This window comes from Tiliqua scincoides, chromosome 3, assembly GCF_035046505.1.
Source record: "Tiliqua scincoides isolate rTilSci1 chromosome 3, rTilSci1.hap2, whole genome shotgun sequence".
Classification (NCBI taxonomy): Eukaryota; Metazoa; Chordata; class Lepidosauria; order Squamata; family Scincidae; genus Tiliqua; species Tiliqua scincoides.
The window spans coordinates 112,509,007-112,522,805 of record NC_089823.1 but is presented as its reverse complement, the minus strand read 5'-3'; the positions used below and the strand labels follow the sequence as shown (position 1 = coordinate 112,522,805).

Sequence of the window (13,799 nt, the reverse complement as noted above, 5' to 3'; positions counted from 1 at the left end):
TCCATTCTGGTTCAAGTGGAGCCCGTCCCTCTTGTACAGGCCCCGCTTGTCCCAAAACATTCCCCAGTGCCTAACGAATCTAAACCCCTCCTCCCTACACCACCGTCTCATCCACGCATTGAGACCCCTGATCTCCGCCTGCCTAGCTGGCCCTGCGCGTGGAACAGGTAGCACTTCAGAGAACGCTACCTTTGAGGTCCTGGCTTTCAGCTTCCTGCCTAAAAGCCTAAATTTGGCCTCCAGGACCTCCCAGCTACACTTGCCCACATCGTTGGTGCCGACATGCACCACAGCCGCTACCTCTCCCCCAGCACTGTCTACTAGCCTGTCTAGACGAGAAGTGATGTCCGCAACCTTCGCACCAGGCAGGCAAGTCACCATGCGGTCCTCACATCCGTCGCAAACCCCCCTCTCTATGTTTCTAATAATCGAATCCCCCACTACAAGAAGCCCCCGACCCCCCTCCCGCCGAGGAGTATCCCGAGTGCGTTCAGATACGGGCCCATCCCCTGGAGAAGGGGTCCCCCCTAGGGGATTGTTTCCCTCCTCTCCAGGATAAAAAGCTGTAAATCATTACACTGAAATATTTGGTTGCATTGTAGGAGCTAAGCTGTCCCACTAAAAGAAAAAATGATTATGAATATAATTTTTGCACTTCATTCTAAAACAGAAGTTAGGGTTATCTGGAAATCTGTTTTTAATATGGGAAATGTTTCTATTAGGTGCTTGGCCAGATGATCAACATGAGACTGAGGCTATTCATGAACTGCAGATTCAAACTCTCAGAAGTGCCTTTGAAGAGGTAAGTAGCATGTGAAATGAACCCAGCCCATCCACCCTATGTGGCAGACTGAAGTGGTTGCTTTAAGCAGTAAAATAGGGGGAGTGGAAAGCACCACCTGAAGAACAACAGCCAAATGCAGCCCATGCTGTTCCTCTACCCCTTGCAGAACCAGGGAGTCCCTGCCCTGGTTTCAAAGGAGACACAGAAAGTAAATGGCTGCTGGTAACCTCCCTCACTCCACGTCCCTGGTGCAGGAAAAAAGATGTTGTCATCTCCTGTGCAGGAAAAAAGATGTTGTCATCTCCTTCAGCACTCTGAGGGTCTGGCTAAACTGTATATGAAAGCTTTTTGCAGAAATTTGTGCTTTAATATGACTCACAACAAGAAATAGTTGTCACCCAGTCTAGCCTATAGGATGGGGACTTGCCAGTGCTGGTTCTAAATATCTGCCAGTCCACACTTTCTTGTACTGTGACATTTTCTTACTTTTTGTTATTCCTGTTCCTGTTTGTATCTGTCCTCCTCTCAGAATTCTTTCTTCCTTTTATATCTTACAAATACTTAGTCTTCCAGTCTTTATTTGGTCTTCAGGTCTTTGTTTTCATGTGCCGAGGCGTCATCTCTCACTTTGCTCTGCTCTGCACTCTTAAATAAATGTAACTTATTAACAACATGCATAAGTACAGTAAGTCATCCATTGGTGTTTGTATAATATTAGTGGTGAATAAATGTGAGAAAATTGCCCTATAACCTCATAGAAAGAGAGCTCATAATTGGAATCACTTATCGGAGCTCCTCATATTACCATTTATTTATCATTTTTCTGTATTTGCTTTCTATTTTGTAACCAACAGCCAAGAAATCCGTTTCTTTTACCAAAATAATTAGATCATTTGTTACAATATTATGAGTTCCTGGGACGTATTTTGCTTTCCTCTACCCAGGCATAAAATGGGTTCTGGGTAGGAAATTAATCATTGTGTGCTTCATGTTTGTGAAGGGCTTGAGACCTTGCCCATATAATAGGACAGTTGTATTCAGCTGGCAAATGCTGTACTCTGAAATGTGTGTTCTCTCTTTTAGGGAGTTAGTAATGGTTGCCATGTTCTTGGTTGACAATAATGGAAGAATGTTTGTCAAGGATTTGACTAGTAATTGTCGCAGTGAATCAGACCTGAGTTAGAGCTATAAAGCCTTCAGAAATTAAAAATAAACAGAGGGAGCGAAAGATCTCTGCTAGGACCATATAACTGAGGGTTATGAGGCATTAGCTGCTTCTAAAAATAGCAGCATTATGTGCTCAGCAATGACAAATGTGAACAGTAGGTTTGGAACAATTGTAGATGTAGTGGGTTTTTTTTTAATTAGTTAGACTTTTCTGTTACTTTCTGCCTCACCTTTTATACTCTAACAATCACATTTTTGCTCACAGTTTTTACCGGTTTGTTCTGGAGCCAGAACTTGCTTCTGGGGCTAAGCATGAATTTCCTCTTCCACCTGGTGCAAACTTCCTTGAAATGCCAGACTACCCTCTCTTGACTCTAAACATGATCACTCCAGAAAGCTGGTTGGTTGAAGCAGTGAGCAGTTTATATGACCTTGATAACATACATTTGAAGGATGTAAGTAGAGAAACAAAACAAATATTCAGAAAATTTGTCATTTCTTTCCCCCCCATTTCCTGTTCTCTTTTATAGATATTTAAATATTTTTATAAAGCAGTCTGGGTATGACTTTAGTAAGGAAAGTCAGAGAATATATAGTTAAATGTACACTAAAATGCTCATTCTCATGTGAAAATAACACAGGCCTACAAAATTGAGGATCAGAAAAGTTTTTCCCAAACTTTATGGTGGTTTGATATTAATTTGGGGTGCCGATTCCAAAAATGGCATCCATTTTGCCCTATCACGTCTAGTTTTGGAGATATAACTTCATTAGTGAATGGTTCAAGCAGCTTCCTCATGAGGAAGCCATGGTGTAGGCTTCCTCATGAGGAAGCTGCTTGAACCATTCACTAAAGAGGCTGTGCCATGTCCCCAAAACTAGACATGATCGGGCAAGGAATTGGTGTAACGTTTAAGGAAGCAAAATGTGTGTTGGCCTGTGTAATTAATGGAAGCAGTGCAAAGTATCATATGTCTTTCATGTTTGGAACCACCCAGATACGGCATACCCCAGATAAGGTAGTTATGCTTTCATAGAATGCAAGAATTTGAAGGGACCTTGGAGGCCATCTAGTCCAACTCTCTGCTCAGAACAGGCAACTGCTACTGCACCCTACAGGTGGCCTGTATCCAGCATGTCCAACAAGGGAGAACAATAACTCCAGAGACAAGACTGTTTACTTTGCATGGGGTTCTGATAGGTTAGAGCAGTGTTTCTCGAACTGTGGATCAGGACCCACTAGGTGGGTCACGAGCCAGTTTCAGGTGGGTCCCCATTCATTTAGATATTTTATTTTTAATATATTAGATTTGATGCTAACATGGTATGTGACTGCATTTGGGGAAATGTTACAGACCTGTACTTTTAACAAGCTACTATGTACGAGTTCTTTTAACAATGATAGTAAATGGGATTTACTCCTGGGTAAGTGTGGGTAGGATTGCAGCCTAGGATTGTTAAAAAATTTTCCTGCTTGATGATGTCACATCTGGTCATGACATCACTTCCGGTGGGCTCTGACAGATTCTCATTCTGAAAAGTGGGTCCCAGTGCTAGATGTGTGAGACCCACTGGGTTAGAGAAATACGGCAATGATGTAGTCAGCCTGAAAACTCTCAGTATTTGAAGCCAAGATGCTTAAGATGCACATAAAATATTTGGACTAAGGTAAGTTGTAAATGGGAAGTGCTCCAGCTGAATTGTATGCTGTTGGCATAGAATTGTCCAGTGTGAAGAAGAGAAGCACAGTAAGGGTGCAGTCCTAACCCCTTATGTCAGTACTTTCCAGCAATGGGAAGTGTGCTGCATCCTGCAGTTGGGTGTCACTCACAGAGGCCTCCTCAAAGTAAGGGAATGCTTGTTCCCTTATCTCGGAGCTGCATTGCCCTTAAGTCAGTGCTGGAAAGACCTGACATAAGGGGTTAGGATTGCGCCCTAGATGTTTTAAATATAAATTGAGGATCAGATAAAATAAAAACTGTAAAATGAAATTAAATTCTTGTTTCTATTAATTTTAATATTCCTAAATGACTTCAGGAAAGAGTTTGACTTTGCACCTCTTGGTGAGGATTCACCAATTTTTCTAATTATTAAATGTCAGAACTAAAGTAAGCTAAATTATTTCTTCTGTTTCTGCTAAATATGTAACATGGGGCTCTTCAAATGAGAAAACATGTGGCAAGGAGTTCTGAGGAAGAGAAGAACCTCTCTTCCAGTAACGGTCAGGATGGTCAACAATTCTGCAGCAGCAAGAGAGGGTTTTGTGGACTGATGGGTTGTCATGTAGTCCTACCCTATGCTTTGGAATGGCAAATGAAGCAGGGGCTATTAACTGCTCCTTGCACCACCTAGCTCGACAAGAGCTGCAGCTATTTCCTTTAATCAGCAGTTCCTCATTTGTACAGTGGCTGCCTTAGACTAGTCAGGGGAGATTAAGTGTTGCTGGAGCAAATGTGAAATGTGCTCTTCAGGTGTGCCCATTCACATGCACAACTTTGGGGGAAGCTGTCATGTGCGCTGGGACCATGTGCAGTGGCCAGTGACGCAGCTTAAGTGATCCACCAGGATAGAAAATGGAGGTGAGGGTGAAGGTACAACAACAAACTTTTATTATGGGGTGTGGGGGATTACAGGCCATTTGCACAGCACTCTAAATGGATGGTGCTAGGGTTGCCTTTCTCCCCACAAGGCTTGAGAGGGTATGTGGGAAGGGGGCTAAGCTGCACCCTGATCCATCTCCACAGTTGGGGCTTCCTTGACATCCCTGAGCATGGCTGACTCCTTGGCTCCATAACTCCTGTTGCTTCTTTTCAAGGCAGACTGGACTGTTGGGCCAGGAGCCTTCAAGAGGTGTCTTTGTGGACCCCACCGAAGACATGACCACAACCTAGAACAAAGTGGACAAAAGGCAGCCAGATGGAATAGTCCTTCGGAATCCAAGTCTCCGCTACTGCTCCTTCCTTTTCTCTTCTATACCTTCCATCCTGTAAATAAAATACCAAGTAGTAGCACCTCAGACTTTTGTGTTTCTGAGAGGCAAGCCATGTCTTTCCCTGCACCTTTCGATGTGAATCTTCCCCCATGAGACAAAAAGGCATGTTCCCCATGTCCACAGAGGTCCTCCTTATTTGCCCTTTCTTTTCAATGGCATGGAGTGAGGTGACTCACACCAGTATGCTGCTATTGCAGTGTCAACAACTATTCAGACTGCTCCTGGAAAGGTGCTTCCTCCCTTTCACAGTTTCAGCTGAGCGGAGAACACCTAGTCCTGCATTCTTCTGTTTGAAATGCAGGATTTGAGTACTGTAAAACTGAGGTTCTATTATGGGTTAATTCCATTATGGAAATACGGATGAAGTCCATGAATTTCAGTGAAATTCAACATGAGTAACTGTACGCAAGACTGAAGCTCAAGCTTCCTATTGAAGTGCCTTTTCTTCTTAGAGGGGTTGTTGTATTTTCACAGGTGGAGGATGTTGTTGCGGCAGAGTATGAATTGGAGTACTTGTTGCTGGAAGGGCATTGTTTTGATGTGTCCACTGGTCAGCCACCTCGTGGATTACAGTTTACTCTGGGAACAAAGAATAATCCTGTTAAGGTTGATACCATTGTGATGGCCAACCTGGTAAGTACTGGCTGATAAAATATACATAATTTGGAAATGATCATCAGCTACCCAGAAACTTCAACAGTCGACTTCCAATAATCTGGCACCTTTCAGACCACAATCATTGGCTGGGATCTCTTTTCACAACACCTTTTGAGAGTACTAGACAAGACTGAGAGTGTAGGAAGGAGCCCACCGTGCAAAAGGTGCCCATTAGTGGCAGGCATGGGTGGCTCCTTCTACCCCTCCCAGGAGGGCCAGAGCAAGAAACATAGATGAGGTAAAGGCCTGTGCTGGGTTGGGTAAGGCCATTGCTCAGGTGCCCACAGCAGCTTGGAGCTGTGTGGGAAGGGCCCTTATGTAAGCAGGGCGCCTTTCCTTTAAAACCCCTGTGTTTTTACTTCTTAGGGATATTTTCAATTAAAAGCAAACCCAGGTGCTTGGATTTTGAGACTCCGTGAAGGAAGATCTGAAGATATCTACCAAATATTTAAGTAAGTCCTAATCTATCTCTGAGTGTTGCAACTTCAAATTTTTCTAAGCATTTTTAAGTAAGGTGGTGGAAGTGCTGAAGGGAAGCAGTGAAAGTCATTGATATAAGACGTTATATCTTATATTCAGTAATATTGTTATCCAGCAATTTAGTCTTGGCATGTCATTTTGACTACTTGCTCGCCTTCATGCATCTTCTCCCTCTTGCCAAAGTGATATTCCCAAAGCTGCTGTTATTTAAACAAGAGCTTGGGTAGCATTCCTATTCTTTCCACACCACCTGAAGTGGGAATTTGACAATCTTGCAGTGTAAAGCAAACCTTAATCCAACAAGTGTTCCATTATACCCTGCTCTTGTTGCAGCCATGGAATTCAGCACCTTGCTAATTTTTACTTTTAAGAGAGAGCTTCAGAAACAAAATCAATTACATTTTAAAATGCAAATATATGCAAATGTGCTTGCTTTCCATAGTTTATGCAGGTTGCAAGACTCAACATTTATGAGTGCACATTACTTTAGCTGAGATTTTTTTTCATAATTATATATACACAGACACAATCCAACTTCAGTGCATTAAATCCTACCAATTTCCTTGGAACGAAGCGTCCTTAACTGGTGGGTTGGCTTGTGGATGTAGAGTGTAATCAGAAATTTTCCAGAATGCATTAGCTTTCAGGTTACTAACTTTCTTTGCATAATTAATTCTCTTTTTTTAAAAAAGCCACCTCTGCTGTTTAGACATTATGGTGGCACTATTCATGACAACGATCGTCATTTTGAAGCAGCTGCACCTGTAAACCAGAATTTCTTATGATGTGCTGCTTCAGATGACGGCAGATCTAAATTTGGCATCTCAAGTTGACAGGGTTTCAGTCTGATTATTACGATTCATTTGTAATCCAATCCTGTGCTTCTCTATTTATAATCTAGTTGGGCACCATGGGGCTCAGACCAGAAGCTCTGCATGTCAAACACAGATTCTCTGCACCACCAGGGATGCTAAAGAAGGGAATTTACAAACAGTTCAAACTGGGACAATGTCACCCCAGAATATTCCTGGTCCTGGGGCTCCATGATCCCAGAAAGCCATTCTGGTGCTACGTCCTGATATGTATCTTCAAGTCTATTGCACTTCCTTGTGTCTGGAGAAATATCACTAAAAGAAACTTGTAGGTTATGTCCCGCTGTGTTTCGTGGTGGTGTGCCATTGTGTTGCCCCCTCTGCTCAAGGAACTTGCTGCTTCTTCAGCTGCAGGGTTGGGTTGGTCCCTACCAACACTTGAACCTACATGTCTCACAGACTGCTTTTATAAATACGGTTTTTAAAATCTTCAGAGTCTTATTAAAAGGCTTGAGGTAGATAATACTTAAAACAATGGAAAGATTCTGTGTCCCAACATGAATTAAAACATCCCACATTTTCAACATTGTGGTGTTGATGTTCTCAAAAATGTTTCTTCTGCTAAAACACTCTAATCTTTCTTTGTATTGAGGATTGCTTCTCTCTAAGGATAACTATGAGCTATTAAAACATGAAAACTATGTCTGACATACTTGACAAATGCAGTGGAATTGTTAACAACTGAAAAACAAAAATAGGTTTTTTCAGCCGAGGGTATGGATAGTTGTCAAACAGCTTTATGCTGCAGGCGGGGATGACAATATAATTTAGAAATTAAGTATTTCCTTCAACTGTTTATATTTCTCAGTATCATGCAGAAACATCTTGATTGGGTGCATATAAATTTTCTGTCAGCTATGGCTCAGGATGTAATTATGTCCAAATCTGTCAGAAAGAGCTAGTCCCCTAGGAAATAAAAAACGGCAATAAGTGTGTTTGGGGGAGTGTTTGTGATACTAGATTCTGAGTAATTTGTACCTTTTAATTCTAGAAGTTGGTTAGTTTTTCTGAAAAATGTATTGATGTTTCAATACAAAAGATATTGGGTGGCAGCTTGTTTTGTCTCATTTCAGCACTTGGCTTTTAAAATACATTTTAAAAAGTGCATTCTGAAACACATCTCTTGGGGGGATAATGCAAGATGCTCAATAATGAAGCAAAAGCAAGCCTTTTAAAAAAATCAGCGTCTTCCATGTGTTCTGTGAGTTTAACACATAGTAGTAGTAAGAGTTAAGAAACTAGGATTAGCTATCAATATAGCTTTAGGGTGCAATCAGAACTTAACATGTTAAACGTAAAGCACGTTTGTGCCTTCTCGAGGGGAAGCCAGGCTGGCACTCCGAGAAGCGCCGGCCTGTGGAGGCTGACATAAACCTCCGCACCGGCTTTCCCCCAGATACTTGCATCGGCTTGAATGAGCCGATGCAAGGATGAAAGGTAGGCATGGGGGAGGCGGGGAGGAGGAGTGAGGGAGGCGTTCTTGGGTGGAGGGAGGATGGGTGGTAGGCGGCCCCGGGGTCAGGGGGAGCAGAGAGGGGGAGGCGGGGCTGGGATCTGGCGGGTATGCTGGATCCCAAGCCCCGTTCTTTGGGAGAATGGAGCAGCTTCAAGCTGCTCCGTCCTCAGACTCGCGCCACCTGAAAAGGTGGCACAAGTCCAAAGAGACCTATTGGGACCTGCAGCCCTTACCCAGGGGTAAGGGGAAAATTTTCCTCATGCCTCTGGCTAAGCTGCTTCTGGCCGCAATTCTGCACTGGATACAGCTCAAGCCTCTTGGCTTGCCGGTTCCAGCGCAGGATAGGATTCCGCTCCTAGTATGGAAAGATCCAATGAGATTCAAGTCATTATAGCAGTAGGTGCAATACAGAAAAATAGCTAAAAGAGTTTTGGTCTTCCTGAACCCCAGAGATGCAAGTAAGTAATTGGCCATAATCTGTAAGACAGGGCTGGAGAGTTTGTGGGTGCTTTCAGCTACTGGGAGTCTAGTCTTTTGCTGTTTTTGTTTTTGAAGGCTGTCGGGGCCCCTCCCAGATGCCCTGACCCCCGCCTTACCCTGGAGCAGGCACCCCATGCCCAGGGTGGGGAGGCTTCCCTGCCCTTGAAGGGGGCAAAGAAAGTTGGCTCACCCCAACCAGCCAGAGGAGGCTGGCAGGGCAAACAAGGAACATTGCAGGAAACAATCCAGGAACAGGAAAGGCCTTTTCTGCCCCACCTGGAGGAAGGGGAGGGGCCAAAGGGGCGGGCTTGCTCCATAAAACAGGGAGGCCAGGGATGAGAGGTAGTCAGTGTGAAGCAGGGAGCTGTGAGGTCAACAGCTCCTGCTCCTAGGCCAGGTTTGGCAGCTCTGCTAGGGAGGAGGACAAGGGTGCTGGAACCCCCTCCCCCTCCAGCCAATCTGAGGCCTCCCTGGGGGTGGAACAAGCCTGCTCCAGGCCCCTCCAGGGCAGGGACCCTACAAAGGCATCATAATACAGCATAATAAATATAGTCAACAAATATAATGAAAGTGTTCTTGTTTTTTATGTCTAGCATTCCCTCTTAGTGGGATGCATTAACCTATATTTAACTACATACCATTTATCTCTGCTTCTGTTATCCTCCTATTGGGAGGAAAACAGTTATATTTAAGGGGAGGGATAGAGGGAAATGATTGCATCAATCAAGTATGTGCATGCAGTGTCTATTCTGTCCCTGGGAAAGATAATTTATCTGCTCCCTCTCCTGCAAAATAAATAAATAAATCTTGGTTTGGCAAGTGTATGGACTAGCCTGTGGATGGATTAGCTACATATTGGATGGAGAAGAAATAAAATTACATGTATTTGGTCTAATCTCCCTCCCTAAAGCAGATCAAGGCATGTGAAATCATTAATGGATTACTATAGCAGGGGCTATTGCTTTTACTGTAAAAAAATTGTCTGGCTGCTACTCATTGTGCTACAGCTGGTAAAATCATCCACTTGTGAGATGTCTCTCTTACTAATATACTAGCTCTGCTTACCTGATCTTAGGAAGAGTTGTTAGGTTTACAGAGAAGTGTTTGCAAAAATTGCCAGATGGTTCTTTGCTATGACAACCAAAGGGACTCTGAGAAGGAATCAATAAGCTGCATTTTATGTGAGAATCCAGTCTTTTCCATATAGATATGCTTGGGGAAGATCTTGATGTTAGTAGTTTGTGCTCTGGGGGCTTGGCAGATGGACTTGGAAACAGTTGTCCTCCTTCCCCAAAAGCTACTTGTTCCTGTTTGATGTGATTAGAATTGTTCCTGTGAGAGGTTCAGCTACTTGTTTTCTGTTGAGAATTAAGATGCTGAGCCTGTGGCTTCCAGATACTGATATCTCAAATATGTGGTATTATGGCAGGTAGTCTTCAATGGAACGACTTCAGTCCTAAAATTCAGCTGTTGTGTGTAATCTTATCATAATTCTCTTATGCTCTGTGAACCAACTTATTTCCTAAAATTCAGTATGAACCCTTTTCTCCTTCTAAATTTCCTTGAGTCTAGTTTCCTGCTAGCAGCCACTTCAGGAAAGGTATTAATGTGGAAAACTTTCCAAATTGGTAAGCTGGTACAATAAAGACTCTGAAGGAGGAGGGCTTCTTCCTCATCTGAACGTGCTGTTCTACTTTCTCTGTGTTGTAACTTTAAAAACTATGATTTGTTTTTAATGAATATGAATATTTTTGGCTGAAGTTAAACAACTGACTTTCCCCCCTCTGTCTCCTAGACATGAAGGAGCTGATTCTTCTGGAGTTCAAGACGAGGTTATTGTAGCATTAAATAGTTTCAGAAGTACAATCATCAAAGTCCAAGTATGTATTCTAATAAATCCTTATGGGAATGAATTTTTTTTTTTCCTTTTCAATGAGGTTAAAGCTCAGCATGCGTAGTAATGATGCTGGCTGGTGCTTTATGAATCCTGACAACAGTGCTTAATTTAATTGTGTAGGTACAGAAAAAGCCTGGTGAAATTAATGAAGAGCTCCTGAGCGACGCCGTAGGAGAAGGGGATGCCATTGCAAGGTAAATGGATTTATGTGCATGTGGGCCAAACCCACTCACTTGGCTCTTCTCTGACAGTAATTCATAGTTGATTACTTTGAATTAGCTGCAGTCAGATTCTTGAGGAAGATGTTGGGCATTGTTCCTATATAAGAAATTTCTTCACTAGCTAGATTAGTTTGTGCTTTGATAGAACTGGCTTGTCTGAGGCATGTGATTGTCCTGTTCTCTGCTTTTTATAGATATATCTACAGCACGGCAGGCTATACATCTATACATCTATATACATCAGATATATCTATACACGGCAGGCATCTACAAAACTATCCCAATTCATACCAGCATAGGAAAGTTAGTGGTTGGTGTACCCCTTGTGGTGTTTTTGTGTAGTGAGTGCCCTTGGAACATGGAATAATTTTCTTGTTCCTTTGCTATGTAGACAACTTTGAGAACTTTTTTGTTGTTGTTGAAAAGCAGTATATAAGTATTCTAAACAAGGCAAGTATAATGCCACTAACCTAGATGGAAATCATGGGGGGGACGGGACTGAAGGATACATGAAGACAGATGTGCTTGGCCATCAAGCCTTGGAGACCAGGATTTCCAATTTGGATTCTTAAATTCACACATCATTTTCATTTAGGTGTAAATAATAAAGTGAATTTTACAGAGTATAAATGCAGCAGTATTTGGCATAAGGTAGCAGTAGCATGTGAAGAGCTACAGAGAAGTGAGAAATATGTATTCCTGTCCCAGAGGTATAGTTTTCTAAACAAGATAGGAAGGACAGAGGCAAAGGAAGGCAGGAATTGATAACAGGTATCCTTGGTTTTGTTTTGGTGTTTTTTACACAACTGTTTTGTATATAACCTGATACACAATTTGTCTCCGGTTTGATAGGTCAGAGTGCCTGACTGTAAGCGAGTTACATAACCTAGTCTGCACAACTTGTTGTATATTCCCAATATGCCACATTATACTGACAATAGCTGAGCAGCCCACCCAGTGAGGCTTCCTTTGTCAAACTCCACTTGGACAGCAGATCCCAAAGCGTGCATCATGACTCCCTGGGGTGTCGTGAGGCACTTGCCGAGGCATCGCAGACCACCTGCTGCCTCAGCAGGGAGAAGACTGTGTGAGCCTCCATACGACAGCAGGAGGCTCAGCATAGTGGGCAGAGCTGCAGCATGTGAAGACCGTACTCTGGGGGGAGCCCTCCCGCCAGCCCTGACCCTCCTACCACTGTTTAGAGGCTTGTGACACCTTCCAAACTTGGAAGTGAGTGACTGGTGACATCATCATGTGACAAGTCGCACCACCGCCACTCACTTCCAGGTTCCACGGGCGCCTCAGCAGCCAGTAAATTTGGGAACTGCTGCACTTGGGGAATAATGTATCTAAAATATTGTGACATTGTCAGGAGTGTGAAAAGTTTCAGTGGATCTGTATTGTATTTCTGGCAGTACTGTTATCAGGTTCCACTCGCTAAGTGCTCATTAATGCAGAGTCACATGATTTTTAATCAGGGATATTTTCGTTTCATTTTTGAATGAGTTCTTTGACACCATTTAACTTGTCAAGAAATCATCTGTATTGTTCATTCATTGTGTCCCGTTTCAGTTTGGCAGTCTGGAGAAACAAAATGTAATGCAGAATGTATTAACAACAGGCTCGATCCTGACAAGACTGAGTCCTTATAAACCCAGTTGAAATTAATAGGAGAGCAAAGTGCATGCTTATGTTTCCACTCCAAAATGGATTAGATTATAAGGACTTCATTTTGGCTGGGTTGCACCCAATACCTTTGTGCCAAGTTGCATGGGTAGGGTTAAGGCTGAGTCAACTGCAACTTATTTTAATTGCTTTTCTTGGCTCTTGATCAATTCAATATTTGCATGGAGGGGTTTGAGAGGTTGTCTTTGTTTTTGTGGAACAATAATATATATTTATTCCTTCTATTTATGTGCCACTTTTCTCCCTTTTCTTAAATGCAAGCTAAATCATAATTATTCTTTTGAAGCTCTCCTGGTGAATTTCCAGCAGAAGAAAGGGAGAAGAAAATGGATACATTAAACATTTTTTCTGTTGCTTCTGGCCACTTATATGAACGCTTTTTAAGGTAGATGGAACTCTTTTATTGTATTTTAGTAAAGAACATTTTGCTAATCTGTATTTTAATCTTGGAAGTGAAGAATAGACCAAGGCTTATGGACATTGAGAGCCAACTTACTCAGACTATATATGAGCAAGAGTTATGCAGTTGCAGGCTTGTTACTGAATTTTTTTTATCTAGCTATGAAAAAAATCTCAAAAAGTTGCTTTCCAGCATATTGTAGCAGTAGGATGTTTCATATACACTAATGTACCCATCAACTGAATTTTTTTATTTCCCAGAATCATGATGCTCTCGGTTTTGCGCCACACCAAGACACCCGTTAAATTTTGGTTTCTGAAGAATTACCTGTCACCTACATTTAAAGTAAGCACAATATCTTTATCTTAAATACAGCACCTTTTGTGAAGTTTCACAATAAGTAGCAGTGCTTGGCTCTTTGAGCTGAAAGGTGTTAGTGTCAATTCTGACTTCATTTCTGGCATTATGAATTAGAAGTTACATAAGGTAAAATTGCTACATTTTTTTCAAATTTAAATGCCAGCTTTGTATTGAACTTTTAATGGGGATGTCCTTAACTGCTTTCTGTGCTGTTTTGCTATCAGGTCTAATGGGTCTTGTTCCCCTTTCTCCGATAAAAGACACTTCTGATGAGTCTTGTGAAAGATTCTGTAACTTAAAATTGTAGATGTATAAACTCCAGTATCAACTGACTCTGAAAGACTAGT

The 13,799-nt window shown here is 42.3% G+C and overlaps 1 protein-coding gene across 1 annotated transcript in view; it reads left to right on the top strand.

Annotated features, from left to right (window-relative positions):
- UGGT2 (UDP-glucose glycoprotein glucosyltransferase 2) overlaps positions 1–13,799 on the top strand; it is an 89,993-nt gene that overhangs the window by 65,335 nt on the left and 10,859 nt on the right. The window contains exons 24-31 of the mRNA XM_066622030.1: positions 723–802; positions 2,217–2,406; positions 5,418–5,576; positions 5,967–6,052; positions 10,684–10,768; positions 10,906–10,979; positions 12,979–13,077; positions 13,353–13,437. Of these exons, the coding sequence (XP_066478127.1) occupies positions 723–802; positions 2,217–2,406; positions 5,418–5,576; positions 5,967–6,052; positions 10,684–10,768; positions 10,906–10,979; positions 12,979–13,077; positions 13,353–13,437 (858 nt within the window). The remainder of the gene's footprint in view (positions 1–722; positions 803–2,216; positions 2,407–5,417; positions 5,577–5,966; positions 6,053–10,683; positions 10,769–10,905; positions 10,980–12,978; positions 13,078–13,352; positions 13,438–13,799) is intronic.